This window comes from Crinia signifera, chromosome 4 (genome assembly GCF_055691185.1).
Source record: "Crinia signifera chromosome 4, ASM5569118v1, whole genome shotgun sequence".
Taxonomy (NCBI): Eukaryota; Metazoa; Chordata; class Amphibia; order Anura; family Myobatrachidae; genus Crinia; species Crinia signifera.
In genome coordinates this window covers 247,888,019-247,910,948 of record NC_139220.1, presented here as the reverse complement: position 1 = coordinate 247,910,948, position 22,930 = coordinate 247,888,019, and the positions used below count along the sequence as shown (strand labels likewise).

Here is a 22,930-nt window from a genome sequence, read left to right as displayed (position 1 = left end):
CGCTTGTAATGTTTTTGGCTATACTGTAGGCCAAGTAGCACAGTCAAAATTGCAAGTGAAGATAGTAAAGATTGTATGATTGTGAGATCTGGGGAGATCAAGGGAAATTGCATGGTCAGAATCACAAAGTACACAGCTTAAGAGGACAAAGTGCACCACAAAGCCAAACTAATATCCTTTTTGTTACTTCTACTCTCATTATATCTGCAATGCGCCTGCGCTCTCTTACCAGGGTATGCAGCAATCACTTGCCAACACCACATTCCCTCATTCTGCTCAGTATAAATAGATCCATGATGTCACCAGTTGATCATTTCTCCTATAGTACAGAAGACTGGTATGTTAATCACTATTTTATTTATTAAACAAAGCAACTTTGAACAAACAGACAGAACATACAGCATGCTGGTCAGATTAACAACATAAGTATAACAATTCATTATGCCGTTAATGTAAATCACAAAGTGTGAACTCATATACATCCCTTTCCTTTTATGATTCTCATACATGAAAAGATTTATGGGCAGATGCATCAAGCTTCAAAAAGTGATAACGTGGAGCGTGATAACTAACCAACCAATCATAGAAACATATGTTTCTATGATTGGCTGGTTGGTTATCACCATCAGCCAATCAGCTCCTACCTGTCATTTTTTCAAACCCAGCCTGTAGCATGGCAGGAAGGAGCTGATTGGCTGTCTGTTTATCATTCTCCATTTTATCACTTTCTGAAGCTTGATACATCTGGCCCTTAGTTATTCTTCTGACTGAATGATCATTATTGTGTCCAGTTTATGCTCACAAATGATTGGCCAACATGAACAGACCTGGTACTTTGATGATAAAGGCAAACAAGTTGTTTGAGTCGTGGTCAACCCTGACCAGATGTTTTTTGATAGGGTGTTTATTGAAGGATCAAAGGAGAATACCAGTCAAATTGCATGTGACGTGTATTCATAGAGATATCGTTTATGTACTATAGGCTCTTCAGATGTGCCCAGTGAAGTCACAATGCAGGTTCTGGGGGTGCGATCTAGACATGAGTGTCACCCTCAGAGGGGCTGGCATAAAAATACCGGCTCTTCTGCAGCACTTGGCTCCTGTCATATAGGAAGATCTGGCACTACAAACAGACTAGTCTCTGGGGCAGCCATCATCTCTGGGAATGCTGGACAAACACTGTAAAAGGGATGCCTGCTAGACCACGCCCCCTTAATGTTAGGCCAAGACCCCTTTTCTGAAGGCACGTCTCCGGTGCATGGGCAGGAATGCATAGACCGTGTGAAGTGTCACCAGACCCCAGTGTCCAATCAGGATGTGCCATGTATTGTTATAATCTAATACAGTGGTTCCCAAACTGTGTGCCGTGGCTCCCTGGAGTGCCCCGGGACACTTGCAGGGGTGCCACGGGTTGGTGGTCCAGGACCAATTCAAATAATTTATGATCAATTATTTACGGACAAAACCAGTGCTGGTGGCTTCCAATCATAAACTATGTACAATCAGAAGCAAATTCTGCCATTTAAAACATAACTGAACCAAATAAGCACATATAAACACAATCTACTTAATTTTATATATATTTTTTTGGGCCTAGGGGTGCCGTGGAAAAATTCTGATACTCTAGGGTGCCGTGATTCAAAAAAGATTGGGAACCCCTGATCTAATACATTATGTATGAAAGTTGATCAGAGAGCAGAAATGATATATTAAGCACTAATAATACCAGACATAGTTAAAATGTAATACTACGCAAACATCAGAGATGACACTTTTTCAGTTTTGTCCATCATTAAGGTGTTTTTTTATATTAGACAAAGGTTAGCACTGAGGATTGTGAGGGACCGCAGTGGATTTCTCAGTCTAATACAGTATACTGAACATCTGTAATGTGACTTCATTATCAATATGGCCACTTTTCTTAGTATAGATAAAGGCTGCCAAAGATATGAAAATCAATTGTAAAACACAAAAAGCCTCAACTTTGCTTTATACCATGTGCAGCTGTTGTCAATTAGGGGTTCTCGTGAGGCCCATCAAGGCCTACAGCAGCACTGCATCATACATTTAACGTGTGGCGTGTGGCAGCTATATAGTGTTAAATCAAAATTATTATAGAGGAAGGAAACGGATGGGGATGAATTTGCACCAGCTAACATAGCACAAACAAAAGAAAAAAATCCAAAATGACTACAAACTTAGTTTTTGAATATTGTGTGTACATGAAAGAAGTTTTAAAATATTAATTTAAGTACAGGTATGTCCAATGTATGCATTTAAGGATTTTACTGAAGTAAATTGGAAAATAGTCAATACAGTATTCTAGTATGGACATATTCAATTATGCCATAATAAAATATTTGTAACCTTACTAGCGTGCCTCTTTTTTTCCCAATAAAACTGCTTCAGAATGGAAAAAGGGGTATCAGTATTTTTGAATTAGATTGTTTGTCAATTGGAGGCTGAAAAAGTATGTATTATTTATTTCAAGTTATTTATATAGCACACAATTATTCCATCCACAGAGCTTTATAGAGAATATTTAAACAATCACAACAGTCCCTGCCCCAGTGGAGCTTATTTCCTACCACAAGTAAACACACACACAGACATTCTGGGGTTAATTTTGGTTGGGAGCCAATTAACCTACCAGTATATTTTTGGATTGTGGGAAGAAACCGGAGTTCCCAGAGAAAACCCATGTGAGTACGGGGATAATATACAAACTCCGCACAGTTAGGGCCATGGTGGGAATAGAACCCATGACCTCAGCACTAACCATTACACCGTCTATGCTTAAATTGACCTTAAGGCAGGGGTTCCCAATCTTTTCTGAATCACGGCACCCTAGAGTATCAGAATTTTTTCACGGCACCCCTAGGCAAAAAAAAAAAAAATGAGATTGGGTTTATATTTGATTCTTAGGGTCAGTTATGTGGTAAATGGCAGGATTTGCTTCTGTTTGTACACATTTTATGATTGGCAGCCACCAGCACTGGTTTTGCTCATAAATAATTACCCATTGATAATTTGAATTGGTCCTGGACCACCAACCCAGGGCACCCCTGCAAGTGTCCTGAGGCACCCCAGGGAGCCACGGCACACAGTTTGGGAACCACTGCCTTAAGGTAAACTCTTACTGAATTTAAAACAAGCAAATGACTGAGATGTTTTTGGCTTTTTAATTTACTGTAAGTTTCTGCTTTTGCAGTGTGTCCTACTGTGTAAACAAAAAGTTACTGCTCAGCGGAGTAGATGTATGAAGCGGTGATAAGGGAGGAGAAGTAAGTCATATGAGAAGTGGCCCATGGCAACCAATAAGCTGCTCTGTATCATTTTATGTTATGCAAATTATAGGTGTTACTTCAGTGCTGATTGGTTGCCACTTCTCCTCTGGCTCACTTCTCCTCCCTTATCACTGCTGCATACATCTACCCCTGAGTGTGTCCTGTAAGCAAAATACATGATAACATTATCTTATAGTGTTATTGTGCTTAGCTATCCTGGTTGCAGTCCATTCACCTATTTTTACCTATGGAATTAAGAGAGACACCCAATGGTATGAATAGAGTAATGTATCAACCAGAATAGGGGGACAGGGGAGGATTAAGGAAGTATATGATTGTAGAACAAAATGGCTCACAAGCACAACAGCACAAGAAGTAGTGGGCAATGCCACCGCTTTATAAAAATGATGACCTGAATATTTTTGCAGGCTGCTGGTGTCCGGGAAGATCCTACCACAATGCCATTCTTTGGACTTGTATCCTTGTTCCACTCTATTCTCAAAATATTGACTAAGGTTTTCCCTTCACCTGGACAAGGTGGTATCCATTATTACAGTGGTTCTCAAAGTCGGTCCTCAGGACCCCACACAGTTCACATTTGTCAGATCAACTTACAGGTACACTTATTACTCACTGACACATTTTAAAAGATCCACAGGTGAAGCTAATTATTTCACTTGATTATGAGGAGACCTGCAAAACAGGACCGACTTTGAGAACCTGTGCATTATTACATTGGTCAGCTTTGACATAATGGCCTTTATTTCTATAAATTCCTATTTAGAGGGTTGGGTGTGGCCATATCTTCAGGTGGCTGCCACACACACACCAATGTATTTCACCTTCTTGGTGTTCAGTTGTTCTTTTTGTAGTGTCATCTATGCGCTATACTGTGCTATAGGCTGTTGCTGTGGAACCTAGCTGCTGTAATAAGCCAGGACCATTGCAATTCTTGTTTGCTGAGGGGGCATTACCTCAGAAAGATAAGGTAAGAGAATACCTATGTTGTTCATAGCAACCAATCCGATTCTCCATGTAATTTCTCTGCTGCATCCTATAAAATGATAGGCCGAACCTGATTGGTTGCTATGGGCAAAATCACCTCTTTTTATTTTTAAAAGCTGTGGAAAATTCATACCTCCCAACATGACCCATTCCAGGCGGGAGACAATGCTCTGTTCCTGGACATCCCTCTTAATGAATGATTGCCATAACCTGTTTTCAACAGTTAAAGTGATAAGAAAGGTGCTTCACCACAGGTGATGGAAATCATCCAGGAACAGAGCATTGTGTCCCTCCTGGAGAGGCCGGTTTCACACACTCCGGCTCCTGCTGGATGGTGAAATCCCGTATGGCCAGGAAGCCGTGCCGCACACAGTAGATTATCATGGAGGGGATGGCCACAGCCCGGCGGCCGTCCCTTCCAGTGGCGAGATCCGGCTGCAGCCATGCGGTCGAGCCGTCCATTGTGAATGGACACAATAGTGTCCATTCACAACTAATGTGTGCGGCACGGCTTCCTGGCCGTGCAGGATTTCACCGTCCGGCAGGAGCCGGAGTGTGTGAAACCGGCCGAATGGTCATGTTGGGAGGTATGTAAATTTACCCCCTTGAGAAATTAGATAGAAAAATGTTATCTTCAAAATTAATTATATATTTACTGCCTTACAGCTCTGATGTCATGGGTTTGATACCCACCATGGCCCTAACTGTGCAGAGCTTTTATATTCTCCCCGTGTTTGTGTGTGTGTGTGTGTGTGTGTGTGTGTGTTTACTCCGGGTACTCCGGTTTCCTCCCACAATCTAAAAATATACTGGTGGGTAAATTGGCTTCCAACAAGAATTAACCCTAGAATGTTTGTGTGCGTATACATGGAAGGGAATATAGATTGTAAGCTCCACTGGGGCAGGGACTGATGTGGATGTTCAACTATACTCTGTAAAGTGCTGCGGAATATGTATGCGCTATATATGAAACCGCTAACAAATAATTATAAATATTCAGTTAACTATGTGATAATAAAATGATTAAGTAAGCATGTCCTGATGCTGTTTAAGTTATTGCCAATTACAGATGTGTACTTTTACATTGCCATATACTGCATATGGCCTTACACATGCTGCCGGGTTTCCAGGATTCCCATGCTACGGTGTGATAAAAGGACACATCTGTACAAACTCATACTGGAAATACACACACACACATGCAAAATATATGGAACAACAGTATATTTTTTATTTCAAGAAAATGTAATTTTTTATGCATGGTACAGTTCTTCTTTAATATGTGGTCTTCTCAATGAAGCAGATATTCTGTATTATTCACTTGCAGTACTGTATGCCAACTACTGTACGTAGATGTTCAAAAAAATGTTAAGTATCTAATTACATGTTAATTGATGATCACTGTATTTTCAATGTGGCTGAATGGTTTTATAATAAGCGCAATTAGTATAATACATTATTATACATTCAGCTATTAGCTGGTTAGACATTTAGCTACAGTAGGTTTCTGGCCCTCCTGAGCACTATTCAATTTACATTCCCTATGAGATATTTACAGCGGGTGCATAGATACACCTGCATTATCCACTTACTTTAATCTTCTATAAATTGCAAACTGTAATGAACAGGATCAGGCACAGGAGGGCCAACTGGGAGGAAAGAGGGTGATAGTCTAATGGGCCACATTTATCCTCTCAGTTAACACACTGGGAAGTGTTTAGGCTGCCTCAAGGCCTGATTAATACATAATCTATTTTGATGTTTATCTATATTATATCATGCAATTAGTGTTCTTTTAAGTCTCCGAAAAGAATAATAAAGTCCATTTGTCCTTATTTTGTTGACCATATTTGCCTGTCAAGAAGTGGGTAGGATTAGGGAGGGTTTCCTGCCATCTTGGGAGGCAGATGGACTGCCCAAAGTTCAGGAATATCATTGACATTACGTCCATGATATTCCTGAACTTTGGGCAGTCCATCTGCCTCCCAAGATGGCAGGAAACCCTCCCTAATCCTACCCACTTCTTAGTGAACTGAGAATTGCACTATCACACCCTGCCGCTTCTGTGTGTAATGCTATAATGAGGGGGCGTGGTATGGAGGCCCAACCGTTGCGATTTTGATGTTCAATACACTGGAATCCCATCTGTCGATACTTGGACAGGGTAGTGAGCACATCGAAGCCCCTTTTGGGCTCCATGGACCCCCCCACAGTAGTGGTTCTGATGTAGGTATACTGACTGTCGGAATCCCGACTGTCAGGAGGCCACCCAGCATCCATAATGAGGGTGGGGGTATTAATAACACAATTGGCCCACCAATATCCCAAAATAACCACCTGCATCTCCCCTCAGAATGCCCTCCTAGGGCTGTATTTACTAAAATGGGAGGTCTATTAAAGATGGGATGTTGCTATGGGCACCCAATCAGATTCTTTCTATTATCTTTTAGAAGGTGCTAAATAGATAAGAAGTAGATTCTGATTGGCTGCTCATAGCAACATCCCATCTAAAATACAACTCCCGTTTTAGAAAATGAACCTCTCAGGGCCAGGTGAAGGGTGACGAGGGCCACACTTAATGGTGATTTTGATGGTTCCTATGTGCAACATCCCATCTTTAAACGAACTCTCAAATGTGAAAATAAACTTTACTGATGATTCCCCTTGAGCTCAGGACCAACCTAATTGAGTCAACACACACACTGCAATTTTGCTACCGACCAAACATTATTTTACATCATTTGGACGCTAGTCATATGTTACACACTAGAACAACCTTCATGCCACTGCATCCTAGGCATGATGTTGGCATCAACTCAGTCCGGAATACTGTAGTCCAGGTTACTGTATACACTGCATGATAGGTACCAAACTGCTATCAATTTGCAGCACATCAAACCTAACATTAGGCCAGATGTATCAAGCTTCAAAAGTGATACATTGGAGAGAGATAAATAACCAGCCAATCAGCTTCAACCTGTCAATATTCAAACCCAGCCTGTGACATAGTAGGTAGGAGCTGATTGGCCGGTTGTTTATCACTCTACATGTTATCACTTTTTGAAGCTTGATACATCTGGCCCATTGCCACATGCCACAGCGGTAGCCTGCATTTTAAGTATACACAATGAGCAAAGTAGGTGGCTTTTCCAAATCCGATCTGTCTGACCAGACTGCATATTGTAGCAAAAGGGGAATGGGATATGTACCTATGCACTAGCTCCACTGATATTGCTGTTAAATGGTATCCAGCATAAGTAATGGGTCCACAATCGACTTAAGTGACAGTGCCTTAGCACTAAATGATAGTGTGGAGGCGCTCCTCAGAGAGTAAAAAAGTACAACAAGGAAAGAGAAAGTACTTTTTTCTGTTGGGGGCACACTTATTAAAAGTAAATTTTTACTTACTGAATTATTTTAAAAAGGGAAATGCCATGAAATATTGATCCCTAGACACACATACAACACATATACATAAAACTCGTACTTGACCATAAAGACTTTTTTAAAATATATTTTATTTATTAACCCCTTCAGTGGTGGGTTTTTATTTAGGGAGCGCTCCCCACTGGGCAAGTTTTTTCTGGGGTGCGCTCCCTAATAAAAAAAAAACACCACTGTGTACCCGGGTCTGGGCAGTGCCTCTGAACTGTGTATCAGCCGCTGCCCGTCCCTGCCCACCGGCAACCCGTCCCTGCCCACCAGCAACCGGCATGACGTCTGTGAACAGTCATAGACTGTCACACAGCCGGGGGAGGGAGACGGGAGGGGAAGCCGGAGCCAAGCAGTGCTGAAGCTGAGTTCAGCTATCAGCTCAGCAGCGCTGCCCGGCTCTAACCAGCGGCATACCAGATAATTTTCCGGGCTGGGCACTAAGGCATAGCCTGGAAAATTCTCGGGAATACCACGGAAGGGGTAAATACCTCTGCTAGTCTTATTGATAACTATATATTAATATGGTGTTATTGGTGATTCCCTTAACCCCTTCATGACAGAGCCAGTTTGTGCCTTCATGACAGAGCCCTTTTTTTCAAATCTGACATGTCTCACTTAAGTGGGGATAACTTTTTTTTGCTTTTACTTATCCCAGTGATTTTGAGATTGTTTTCTCGTGACACATTGTACTTCAAGTTAGTGGTAAATTTTGGGCGATACAGTCTGTGTTTTTTTGTGAAAAATACCAAAATATCGTGAAAAAATGGAAAATTTAGCAATATGCAAAATGTCACATTTTCTGCTTGTGAGACAAATAATCATACCACTCAAAATAGTTAATAACTAACAAAGACCATATGTCTACTTTATGTTGCAATCATTATTTCAACCTCCTTTTCATTTTTTTTGGACACTAGGAGGCTTCAAATATGACTAGCAAATTCTCAAATTTTCAAGAAAATTTCAAACACTGATTTTTTTAGGGACCAGTTCAGTTCTGATGTGACTTTGAGGGACTTGTATGTGAGACACCCCCATAAATGATGCCATTTCAAAAACTGCACCCCTCACAGTATTCAAAACAGCATTTTGGAAGTTTGTTAACCCTTTAGGTGTTTCACAGGAATTAAAACAAAGTGTAGGTGAAATTTCAAAATTTCTTTTTTTTTGCAGAGTTTCAATTTTAATACATTTTTCTAACGAATACAGTAGATTTTACTAGAGAAATGTGACTAAAAATTGATTCCCCCAATTCTTTTGTTTTCAAAAATATCCTATATGTGGCCCTAGTGTGCACGTTGACCAAACCACAGGCTTCATAATAGAAGGAGCACCTACTTGATTTTGGAGCCTCCTTTTTATGAGATTTTTTTTTAGGCACCATGTAGGTTTCTAGGCACCATAAGTGCTAAAAGTTAGGAACCTCCCCCACAAGTCACCCCATTTTGCAATCTACACCCCTCAGGGAATTCATCTAGGGGTATAGTGTACATTTCAAACCCCCAGGGGTTTCACCAATTTTGGTACAACTGGGATGTGAAAATGGAAAATTACATTTTTTTACACAAACATGCAGTTCTGGCTCAAAATTTTTCATTTTCACAAGGAATGAAGGAGACAAAGCACCCCAAAGTCTGTGCCCCAATTTCTCCCGAGTACGGCAATGCCTCACATGTGACCAAAAAATACCAGTTGGGCGCATGGCAGGACTCAGAAGGGAAGGAGTGATTTTTGGATTTGGCAGCACAGATTTTGGTGGAATGAATGGTGGGTGCCATGTTGCATTAGCAAGACTCCCAAAGCACCAATACAGTGGAACCCCCCCACAAGTCACCCCATTTTGCAAAGTACACCCCTCAGGGAATTCATCTAGGGGTATAGTGTACATTTCAAACCCCCAGGGGTTTCACCAATTTTGATACAACTGGGCAGTGAAAATGAAAAATTACATTTTTTTACACAAAAATGCAGTTCTGGCTCAAAATGTGTCATTTTAACAAGGAATGAAGGAGAAAAAGCACCCCAAAATCTGTGGCCCAATTTCTCCCGAGTACGGCAATGCCTCACATGTGACCAAAAAATACCAGTTGGGTGCATGGCAGGACTCAGAAGGGAAGGAGTGATTTTTGGATTTTGCAGCACAGATTTTGGTGGAATGAATGGTGGGTGCTATGTTGCACCAATACAGTGGAACCCCCCCACAAGTCACCCCATTTTGCAAAGTACACCCCTCAGGGAATTCATCTAGGGGTATAGTGTACATTTCAAACCCCCAGGGGTTTTACCAATTTTGATACAACTGGGCAGTGAAAATGAAAAATTACATTTTTTTACACAAAAATGCAGTTCTGGCTCAAAATGTGTCATTTTAACAAGGAATGAAGGAGAAAAAGCACCCCAAAATCTGTGGCCCAATTTCTCCCGAGTACGGCAATGCCTCACATGTGACCAAAAAATACCAGTTGGGTGCATGGCAGGACTCAGAAGGGAAGGAGTGATTTTTGGATTTGGCAGCACAGATTTTGGTGGAATGAATGGTGGGTGCCATGTTGCATTAGCAAGACTCCCAAAGCACCAATACAGTGGAACCCCCCCACAAGTCACCCCATTTTGCAAAGTACACCCCTCAGGGAATTCATCTAGGGGTATAGTGTACATTTCAAACCCCCAGGGGTTTCACCAATTTTGATACAACTGGGCAGTGAAAATGAAAAATTACATTTTTTTACACAAAAATGCAGTTCTGGCTCAAAATGTGTCATTTTAACAAGGAATGAAGGAGAAAAAGCACCCCAAAATCTGTGGCCCAATTTCTCCCGAGTACGGCAATGCCTCACATGTGACCAAAAAATACCAGTTGGGTGCATGGCAGGACTCAGACGGGAAGGAGTGATTTTTGGATTTTGCAGCTCAGATTCTGGTGGAATGTTGGTGGGTGCTATGTCGCATTAGCAAGACCCCCGAAGCACCAATACAGTGGAACCCCCCCACAAGTGACCCCATTTTGCAAACTACACCCCTCAGGGAATTCATCTATGGGTATAGTGAGTACTTTGACCCCACTGGTGTTTTGTCAAATTGTTAGGCATCGATACGTGAAAATGAAAAATGTCATTTTTTCCATTAATTTGTAGATTCACCCCATAATTTTATACTTCCACAAAGGGCAATAGTAGAAAAAGAACCCCAAAATTTGTTACACAATTTCTCCTGAGTATGGCAATACCCCATATATGGTTGTAAAACGCTATTTGGGCAGACAGCAGGCTTCAGAAGGGAAGGTGCACCATTTGGCGTTTTTGGCGCAGATTTTGCTGGAATGGTTTTCATGCGCCATGTTGCATTTGCAGAACCCCTGTTGTATCAGAGCAGTCAAAAACCCCAACAAGTGATACCATTTTGTAAACTACACCCCTCAAGGAACTCATCTATGGGTATAGTGAGTACTTTGACCCCACTGGTGTTTTGTCAAATTGTTAGGCATCGATACGTGAAAATGAAAAATTTAATTTTTTCCATTAATTTGTAGATTCACCCCATAATTTTATACTTCCACAAAGGGCAATAGTAGAAAAAGCACCCCAAAATTTGTTACACAATTTCTCCTGAGTATGGCAATACCCCATATATGGTTGTAAAACGCTATTTGGGCAGACAGCAGGCTTCAGAAGGGAAGGAGTGCCATTTTATCATAGAGTTTGCTGGAATGGTTTTCGGGCGCCATCTTGCATTTGCAGAGCCCATATTGTACCTGTGCAGTGGAAATCCCAAGCAAGTGATACCTTTTTGTTACTAGCCCCCCTCATGGAACTCACTTACGGCCGTAGTGAGCATTTTGACCCCACTGGTGTTTTGTCAAATTGTTATGGGCTGTGAAAATAAAAAAAAAACTAATTTTTTACATTAATATGTAACTTTAGATCAAAATGTGCCATTTTCACAAGGGTTAATAGGAGAAATTGTGTAACATATTATGGGGTGCTTTTTCTCCTGAGTATGGCAATAGCATATATGTGTTTGTAAATTTCTGTTTGGACACATGGCAAGACTCAGAAGGGAAGGTAATGGCATGCGGCTCTTTGTACAAGCTGTGTGGAGTACATTAAAATTCAAGGGAAGTGTGATATATCTTAAAACAATCTTTGATACACAAGCCTGGTTGTGTGGGGCAGGTTTCACAATGGTAAGTTGTGTCCTTTCTTATCCCCTTTTTGTAGCATACTCTACATCGTTTCTGGGACCTTCCTTTCTTTCCAGTGTGGGGGACTTCACTCGGAAAATGTTGCCCTGGTACAATTCGCGAGGCCTCGCTTCCAGAAGTACTAGGGCCCCCCTGTTCCTGGTTGCCAAAAATAAGGGCCTTTATTACTGCCTCTTGGTAATCCAGGAATGTCCCCCTTTGGCCTGCACATCGATGTAGTACAAATGCGTTGTACAGTGCCATTTGTACTATGTGTACAGCTAATTTTTTATACCAGAACCTTGTTTTTCTCATAGCACTGTAAGGCTTCAGCACTTGATCTGACAGGTCGACCCCCCCCCCATGTACCTATTATAATCCAAAATGCAGTTGGGTTTTGTAGTTTCGGTACTTGTGCCCCGCACTGGGACAGGGGTGCTGCTATGGCCATGCACTGTTGTCAAGATAAGGACATCTCTCTTGTCCCTATACTTGACACACAGTACATTGTCGCTGCATAATGCCCTGCTCTCGCCCCTTCTAAGTGTTTGCCCAAGCAGCGACCTAGGGAGGCTTCTATTATTTTTCCGTGCAGTGCCGCATGCCACAGTACTTCTGGAAGCGAGGCTTTTGAATAGTGGGACGCTGGTATAGAAATTATCCAGGTACAGGTGGTATCCCTGGTCCAGCAGTGGGTGCACCAAATCCCACACTATCTTCCCACTAATTCCGAGTAAGGGGGGGCATTGTGGGGGGTCTATTTTTGTGTCTCTACCTTCATATATCCTAAATTTGTGTGTGTACCCTGATGTACTCTCACACAGCTTGTACATCTTCACGCCATACCTTGCCCTCTTACTTGGCAGGTACTGGCGGAATTGGAGCCTCCCTTTGAAATGTACCAGGGACTCATCTATTGAAATGTGCTTCTCGGGGATGTATGCCTGGGCAAACTTGGTACTAAAATGGTCTATTAGGGGTCTAAGTTTATATAACCGGTCATAATTGGGGTCATCCCGGGGTGGGCACTGTGCATTATCCCTATAATGGAGAAACCTAAGGATCGCTTCGAAGCGGGTCCTTGACATAGCCACACGGAACATTGGTGTATTGTATAAGATGTCTGTGCTCCAGTAGGACCTAATCGTGGGCTTCTTCACTAGCCCCATGCACAGTACAAGGCCCCAAAATATAACCATTTCATTTTTATGTACAGGGGTCCACTTGCGGGGCTGGGCATAATTAGAGGTGGGGTATTGCTCAATAAATTGTTGGGCATAAACATTAGTCTGGGTGACCATTAGATCAACTAAATCATCACTAAAAAAAAATTTAAAAAAGTCCAGCTCTCTGAACCCTGCTGAATTAAATTGTATTCCTGGATTCCCTGTGAACTCAGGGACCTGGGGTACGTAGTTTTCAGGGGTTGTCCATGTGGGGTCAGAGGACTCGACTACTGCAGTGGGAGTCCTGCGTTGCCTCCTCGGGGGTTCATCAGAGTCACTAGATGATGAAGAGGATGACAAACGGAAATTTGTCTCATCCTCGCTAGCAGACTCAGTATCAGAGGCCAGAAACTCGTATGCCTCCTCGGCAGTATATGTTGGTTGGGCCATAGTTTTATTGGTGTATGTATTTATGAGGTGCTTCAACACGTGTGGGGTTTTGTAGCACTGACAATGTGCAAATGCACTGCAAAAATTATGGTGTGCGAATGCACTGAAAAATTATGGGGTACAAATGCACTGAAAAATTATGGTGTACAAGTAACGCACAGAAAAAATTATGGGGTACAAATGCACCGAAAAATTATGGGGTACGAATAACGCACAGAAAAAATTATGGGGTACAAATGCACCGAAAAATTATGGGGTACGAGTAACGCACAGAAAAAATTATGGGGTACAAATGCACCGAAAAATTATGGGGTACGAATAACGCACAGAAAAAATTATGGGGTACAAATGCACAGAAAAATTATGGGGTACGAGTAACGCACATAAAAAATTATGGGGTACAAATGCACCGAAAAATTATGGGGTACGAATAACGCACAGAAAAATTATGGTGTACGGATAAGGTACAGAAAAATTATACGGATCACAACACACAAAATTAGGTGGTGACTACAGGGAGGGTGATCACAGCACAGATGACCACAGGGAGGGTGATCCCAGCACAGATGACCACAGGGAGGGTGATCACAGCACAGATGACCACAGGGAGGGTGATCCCTGCACAGATGACCACAGGGAGGGTGATATAGGCAGGGGTGACCACAGGGAGGGTGATCCCTGCACAGATGACCACAGGGAGGGTGATATAGGCAGGGGTTACCACAGGGAGGGTGATCCCTGCACAGATGACCACAGGGAGGGTGATATAGGCAGGGGTGACCACAGGGAGGGTGATCCCTGCACAGATGACCACAGGGAGGGTGATATAGGCAGGGGTGACCACAGGGAGGGTGATCCCAGCACAGATGACCACAGGGAGGGTGATATAGGCAGGGGTGACCACAGGGAGGGTGATCCCTGCACAGATGACCACAGGGAGGGTGATATAGGCAGGGGTTACCACAGGGAGGGTGATCCCTGCACAGATGACCACAGGGAGGGTGATATAGGCAGGGGTGACCACAGGGAGGGTGATCCCTGCACAGATGACCACAGGGAGGGTGATATAGGCAGGGGTATTGTGGTGATCAGCGCAATTTCACACAGCCTAAACACAGCCTAAACTCTGACACAGCTCTGACACAGCTTCTCCTTCCAAAGCTCTAACACAGTGAGAGGGTTAGAGCCCGGGAAGAGAAGCAAAACACCCCTTTTACAATAGAAAGGCTGTGATTGGTGTAGTCAGGACTGACTGACCAATCACAGCGATCGGCGGGGCGGGACCACTCTGATTGGTCCGCGGGCGCACTGACACGATCGGCTGCTGTTGATGACAGCAGCCATCTATACTATGTCGCCTTGTCACTTGACAAGGCGACATGACACAGCGGGGACGTACCTGTACGGCAAGGTGCGCGAACTACCCCGCTGCCGTGACGTACAGGTACGTCCGCGGGCGGGAAGGGGTTAAAACAATTGACACTGATGATTACCTTTAATAATTAAATATTTGCAGTCTACTTTATCTAGTGAGGGATAAATCACCACAAATTGGGGTCTTGTAACCCAGTGCTTCCATAGCTTCTTGGGAGGCTGACAGAGAATGCTGCTTGACTGCTCTGATTGTGAATTACTGGACACACAATCAGAGTTGCCAGGCAGCATTCGGTAACTGCCTCCCAGCCTATAGCTTGACAGTGAATGACTGTCAGCATGTGAATTACTGTACACACTTATCAGAGTGCAGCATTGTCTGCATGACTCCAAGCATGCGACCAGACATTGGGCAGTATTCAATGAGACCAATTTGCCATGTTTCATGGTGAATTTGTGCTATTTTCACTTTGGTAGGTGATTTTTTGTGTCAGAAAGTGAATCACCCTATTGAACGTGAACTTTTCGCCGACGGTAAACAGTGAATGAGGGGCAATTCACCGTCTGATACTCTCCACAACTCGCTGTGGTTTTTCAATGGGTTTTTCAATGTGATTCGCCATCAGTGTATTCGATGAGAAGATGGCGAATTGCTTTCTAAGTGATTTTCGCCGTGTGTCACCATGTAGCAATCGCCATCTTTTCATGGTGAAGTGGAATGTGAACTTTTAAAACAATGTTTTTTATTTTAAATTTGGTGTAAAAAAATCAGGAATTTTATTCTGAGAAGGGGCTTACAGCACATGAATATATATATTTAATTTAAAAAAAATATATATATTTTTTTACACATAACAGCCAGCAGGGGGCCGGGAGCCGAGAGCCGCTCATTACATATTCCTATATTCACTGCTCCCGATCATTACATATGCACGATCGGGAGCAGTGCATACCCGGTCCTGCTGGCTTTCCCGGGGGGCAGCTTGTGCTGCCTGGGTCCTGGGGAGCTCTCCTACCCTCCACATACATTCTGGGGCAGGCAAGGAGACTTCCATCTCCCTGCCTGCCACCGTCCTCCGGCTCCCAGGGTTCACATTCGCCGTCAGGGGCAGAGAGCCCCTGCCTCATTGAATAGTGTGTTAAGGGAGGGCTGGCAGCGAGGGCTCCAGCCCTCCGGAACACGGCGACTGTGCAGCGAATACTAAACAGGATTCGCTGCACATCGCGATTAGGGTAATTGAATACTGCCCATTGAATGGCAGGTGGATGACTGAATCGGGTCCTCAGTGCATTGCTTAGCCCAGGGCCGACAATGCTGTAAGACAGCGATGGCTGTAGTACAAAAGCTTGCATTAGTTAGTACTCTTTGTAGAATGTGTATTTACCTTTTCATATATTAGGTAAGCTGAATTCAGTATAAATTTACAATGTGATTGGTGCCATCCAGTGAACATCTTTTATGCTCTTCTGGAACCACAACCACATGCTTGGCTACTGTAAATGCTACTATGCAATACTGTATGTCAGTGAGCTGCTTCTGTGGTTGCCTGTATTCTGGATCTAAATGGACAACAGCAACAGGTCCATTGCCAAATCAGTCTAGTACTATACCCTGAGCGAAAGTATGTGCATTTATAAAGAGCAGATTAGTGAATAGCAGACAGAGACTAGTTATACAAGATTCACTTTTACACTGACTAATGGTATTACTGGCCTATGACAGGGATGTTGGGGTGCAGTTTTGGACACCACACTGTAATAGTATATACACATACTTTACTATACTATATACAGTAAAAGACTTACAGATCTAGGCAAACACATTAATAAAGGAAGTGATAGAGTTAAATTCTAAAGAGGTTACAAAAACCTGGCTTATTTACTGTGAAAAAGGGTTCTTTAGAGGTGACCTACATTCTATATTTAAATATATTCAAAGTCAATGCAAAAATGTGTGGAAGGCTTAATTGACAATGGTTGTCCTTTTGTGTTTTGATTTTCTCCGGATGCAACATTTTGAAAGGTTGAACTTGAAGGACCTGTATTTTTTCTCAGCCATATTAACTTTACGAACCATTTAACAAAGTAACTGGGGGTGTAAAAACCATTCCTATTATTTTTCTAGTACAGTACTTTGTGGTTGGAATAAAGCAAAGTAACACTGACTATAATAAATATGTACTTGCCTGCAGAACAAGCTAGCCAATTTGCTTAGTGTGTACTCTGACACCCAGCCCCCTTCCCTAACACTTATTTAATGAAATAAACCTGGTCAGCCACCCTTCACTCTGACTTGCTGTACAATTGAAGAGGAAAATAATTTCTCTTATATCCTGTACTGGACACCAACCTATTGTTCTCTGATGCTGGAGACAACATTGTTTGGTGAGTATCTACAGTACTTAAGGCCCCCACACACAGCACAATTTTCAGGCACTTTCTGAGCGATTTTACTAAATCGCTCAGAAAATGCCTGAAAATGCATGTAAATCGCTGTGTATATAGCCCACACAGCGATTTACATGCGCGCCCCCGCCGTTCTGAATCTGCACAAGATTCAGAATGGCCCGGTCAGTCAATTCATAACAGTCGCTGAGATGCTCCTGCTCATCTCCCGCATGTGTGGCGCGGGGATGAGCAGGGCCATCTGAGCGACTGTCATGCCGGGGCACGCTGCCCAGATGAAGCCCCGCTGCCACCGACCTTGAAGCCCCGCCGCCGCCGCCTGGAAGCCCCGCCGCCGCCGCCTGGAAGCCTCGCCGCCGGAGCCCAGCTGAAGAGACGCTTCCTGGACCTGCCGGGTGCCGCGCCCGCCCTCTGCAGTCAGATGGAAGCTGCATTGAGAGGACGCGACGCTGGAAGACACCGGAGTTGGTAAGTATATTCTTTTTTTTTTTTTACACTGTGCCACCAACGGTTGAGGGGAGAGGGGGATGCCACACTATACCACCATTGATTAAAACTTTTTATGGGGGACTATGATTAAAACTATGAAACTGTGTATGTATATATATATATATATATATATATATATACTGTGTATACTCTGTATGTATGTATATATATATATATATATATATATATATATATATATATATACTGTGTATGTATGTATATATATATATATATATATATATATATATATATATATATATATAGCGCAGTCTGGGCAGGCACATCCAGAGTAGCCAGCTGCACAATGTCACAGTCGTGACAGATTTGAGATCTCCCGTGCTGAATCTCCCAATTTGAATCTCTGACACAAATCTCTCTGTATGTGGCTCATTGTCTGAAATGAGCCACAAGAGTGAAATCTCTTGTGCTGAATCTCCCATTATGTATCTCTGGCACACATCTCTGCGTATGTAGGGCCCTTAAGGTAGCCATGGTCATCAGGTGATGTGCCTTGTTTACCTGTCACACATGCTTTATTTTGACCTTGCCATGCCTGCAAAGAACCGGCATAACATTATCTGTGACACAATAATGGATGTAAGCTCTCACGAGCATGGCCCTCCCTTCTCATGTGCTTATTCCTTCTCTTATAAAAACAAAATGTGTGATATACAAACACTTGCTGTTCAGCAGTTAATACCTAATTTCCTGTTCAGGCACCATTCCCGTTTGGGTCACTGTTAGACTGCAGAGGACAGCTAGTCTGGCCAAATGCAGCATAAACTCACCAGGTTGATGCAGGAATCCTTAGCTTGCCAAGTCGGAGCTGGGGGGAGTGACGGCTTGTTTGGAGAGGCAGGCGGTTGATTTGCATGCTGGAATCTGGTTGGCCCTGGGGAGGTTAGGAGGAGCTTGAAGGGATTGACTGCTCTGGTTCTGGAAGATTCTGCCTCTTTCTGCTTGAAGACTTTGCCCACCCACCCATCCCTTTGTTTTGTTGTAAAGGATTGTTGTTTGTTACGAGGAGATTTTTGGCGGCTTATTGGTGGCCGGAGAACGGTGAATTGTTTTAAGCGGTCTCAAGTTGTGGTTTAACAGTAATGGCGAGACGTGGGCATCACCAATCCAGGTGGGTCCACGTTTTGTCCTTAGCAGTATGTTACAGTTTAATGACAGACCGTTGGTAGGTGAAGCTGTTGTATGAGGGCAGGTGGCCCAATTTTTGAAGTGTAAGGGTGGAGTTTAGCTTTGCCTTTATGTGGTAGTTAGGGTCAGGGGCAAAGGCAGATGGTCAACCCCTGACCTTAGGGGCAGGTGGCCCCTCTTTGGCATTCAGAATGTTGAGGAGTGCAGTTGTCGAGGACGCTGGCAGTTGGCTGGTCCTCGGAAATAGGGCAGTTGGCCCTTATCCTCACCGTTTGTTATTTTCATTATTTTGTTATTTTATAGTATAAATTGCTGATCACCGTTCTTACCCGCCACCTTAGTTTAGAGCAGGGAGGTAAATAATTTAGTTAGATGCAAATAGGCCGCCCTGCTTTAAATAAATAAGCCGTCCCATTTAAGCCCAGCTATGGTGTCCGTGTCTTTATTTTAGATAAGTGGTGAAGTGTGGATGAATGCATTTGACTGTGTGAGATTTATCTATTTTATCACCGTCCAACTTGCATGTGACGTTAACTCTTGATTCTAGGCATCGAATTGTTGCTGAGTCTATAGTGGCTTATCGTTTTAAAACTCTAAGAGGTAGATCACCTTGTGGCAACAGCCACCCTTACCCCATTAAGAGTGTTCAAACTTATGAGACACGCCGTCTCATTATCGCTTAACCCCTGATGAAGTCTGAATAAGACGAAACGCGTAGTATTGGACTTATTGTCTATCGTCTTGAACCAACAGATGTGGATTTTGAAATTTGAATTAATTTCTTAATTAATAAACGTAAGGTCTATGTTTAATAATCATGTACATCCTTTCATACTTGCGCAAACTTATGGTGATAACCTACAAGGTGGTGGAATCTACTAGCTCTCTCTACTTACCCCATTTATATATTTATATATATATATATATATATTTTTTTTTTTTTTCTATTTACTCCATTCACCTAACTTAAGGTGCCCACAGACGCTACAATTATCGAATGCGTTTTGTACTTTTTAAGCACAAATTGCATCTTATGTACAATTATTGGATGGTGTTTATGGGCTTGTGCGATGCTGTATGTCTAAAATTGTATGTCTAAAAAAGTACGTGCTGCACGTACTTTTTAGACTACATCTGAAATTTAACATTACAAACATGGGTTCATCACATGCATCCAAGTGCACATCTCATAGCAAGCTGGAAGAAAAATTGTATAGAACCATTGTACAGTCAAAAACGCATAGCACAGTACAATTGTAGCGTCTGTGGGCACCTTCAGGGTCTCTACCACCCTAATAAGTACATCAGTGTCCTGATGCAATGATGCAGCTATCTTTATTTACCATGTACAGTACTTGTCCTAAATTGACTTGTATAGTAAGTCATTTGTTTTCTTGTTTTGGCTCATTTATGTATTGTTAGGTGCTGTAGAACCCTTGTGGCGCCATACAATAATAATAATAATAATAATAATAATAATAATAATAATAATAATAATAATAATAATAATGATAATAATAATAATAATAATAATATGTAGCCATTCTGGGTCTCCAAAATGAAGTTACAAGGGAGCTCTGATACAGTATTCCATTTTGCTGTGCACTGGAAGGGCCAGCCCCAAACACCCACAGTGCATGGAAGGAACTTGAGTAGCTTGTTGTTGGTTTGTTAGCTTTAAATTATATGGTGAACGTACAAAAAGTTTTAGAATAGTAATTTTGTTTTAAGAAGAACATTTATTAAACTGTTGGCAGCATTCCTCTCTCCATTATACTGTACAGTATGTAAAATGAGTACTGTGCTTGTTGCAGGTGGCCGACAATATATGATCCTTACCGCTCGGGTACACCCAGGGGAGAGCAATGCCAGCTGGGTAATGAAGGGGACATTGGAATTTCTCACTAGCAGCGACCCTATTGCTGAGATTCTGAGAGAAATGTTCATCTTCAAAATCATCCCAATGCTTAATCCAGATGGAGTCATCAATGGAAAGTAAGGAAACTGTTTCTTGTCTTCATTATGCATATTATTAATACTGTAGATTGATTTTATATGGACAACATATGAATAAATAATTGCAATACTGTAGATTACATTGTGTATTACAAGTCTTTTATTTGCATAATTTAGCCACAGATATTAAAAGTCACCATAGATATGTATGACGTGTGTAAAGACTTTTGCTTTGTATAAGGTTGTCGCAATCTGAGGTAAATTGTATGTATTTGTACTCATTTTGCAGTAGGGGCCATGTTTCATAAGATCTAGTTTTCTAATGAACACTGATGTTGTCATTTGTTCCAAACATCGGCATTAGAGCTCATCAATGATGAGTCATCATTAATGTAGATAATACTGTAAGAACATAACTTTTACATCTATTATCTTCACCTATGACTAGGGGCATTTTAAGAGAGAAGGAGGCCCGTGTGCAGCCTCCTCTGGCCGCCCACTGCTCTGTCTGGAGTAGCAGGGTTTGAGCACTAGAATGCTGAGACCCTACTACGCTATCCCAGATCTCCGGAACAATGGCGCGTTGGACATTTTTCTGGTGATTTCCACACCAGCAGCAGTGTGGAGTCTGAGCACTAGAGCAATCCTACTCACATATCGCCTTCCTGTAGTGTTACATGCTGTTGTCCTGGTCTTTTGCTGAAACTTTGTGAAACCAGGAAAAACAATATATTGGAATCAGAAGGTTAGTATAAGTCAGGTGTTGGACATACCTCCCAACTGTCCTGATTACCGCGGTACATTCCTTTGTAACTGTTCCGCATCCCACAAGTGGCCAGCAGTGTCCCCTGCCACTGTGGTGAATAGATGTATACTGCATCTATTCTCTAAAGAGAGGGACAGGGGGCATGGGCAGCAGCTACTAAAGCACTGTCCATGCCCCCCCCAAGCAAATATGAGAGTGTGGCCTCACAATAAGCACCATGATCATAGACCATGCTCCTTAGCCATGAGGTCATGCCCCCTAATTTCTGGCAGGCACCTCCGGCACATTCATTTGTCCCTATTCTGCGATAGGAGAAGTTGTAAGGTATGTTTTAGAAGAACCGTACTTATTAACCAAGTCCTAGATGAATAAGAATGCAAATTCTATCACTTTTGTTTCCACACAGTTCTGTCTGATATACAGCAGGACTCGAAGTATAAATTACAAAGGGAATTATCTTTTGGGTTGACACTGGTTGAACAATGATAGTTTCTCCTGTGCTGAATCCATTAGAAATTCAGCTCCTGTCTTTAATTGATCCCCTTGTAAGAGACAGTTTGATCTTTCAGCTTTACCTTCTGGAAACACAAGCAGCTTGCATCAATTTCTATGTCTTGAATTTAGGCTATTAATTAAACAAGTATAAGACTGCATTTCTATCTCCATAAACATCAATAATAGATGCTGTATAATGATATGAATCTTCTGCCAGAAGAAGACATATTTTAAGTGTTCCTTTCCCAGATGCATCGCATTAAAAAAAGATTCTGCAGTGTTAAAACTTGTGATAGTACTCTGGATAGTGCTTGGATGTTACATACTTCAACGAGGATTCTAAAATATTTTATTTAAAGCGGATATGTGTTTTCATTTTATGCATGGCTGTAATTATCTGACAAATTTAAGCAGATGAGGAGGTGGCAGTTGAGTAATTCCATAAGTTTTCTAGAAGGTCTTGTAAAGGTCATGGTACTTATTCCTGCAAAGAAAAATCTCTCTATGAAACGGTTTAAATTTTTTCGAAAGTCATTGACAACTCCTTTATCAAACAGAATATATAAGAGTATTTGGTACTTGTGTCGTTTCACGGCGGCACTACCCGCGGATTGCATTGATTTAGCACACCCCCACTATCCATGTCAGCCTGAAGCGTGGTGAGCGCAGGGAGACCTGCGAGTGGATGTGGTACGCGTCCTTCCGACCTGTTCATACCCTCCACTATCCACGTCGGTGTGGAGTTGATTTTGTATAGTGTGGCGAGCTCAGCGAG

At 42.4% G+C, this 22,930-nt stretch overlaps 1 protein-coding gene across 1 annotated transcript in view; it reads left to right on the top strand.

Annotated features, from left to right (window-relative positions):
• AGBL1 (AGBL carboxypeptidase 1) overlaps nucleotides 1-22,930 on the top strand; it is a 535,096-nt gene that overhangs the window by 178,345 nt on the left and 333,821 nt on the right. Inside the window, exon 17 of the mRNA XM_083184211.1 lies at nucleotides 20,753-20,933. Coding sequence (XP_083040337.1) covers nucleotides 20,753-20,933 — 181 coding nt within the window. The remainder of the gene's footprint in view (nucleotides 1-20,752; nucleotides 20,934-22,930) is intronic.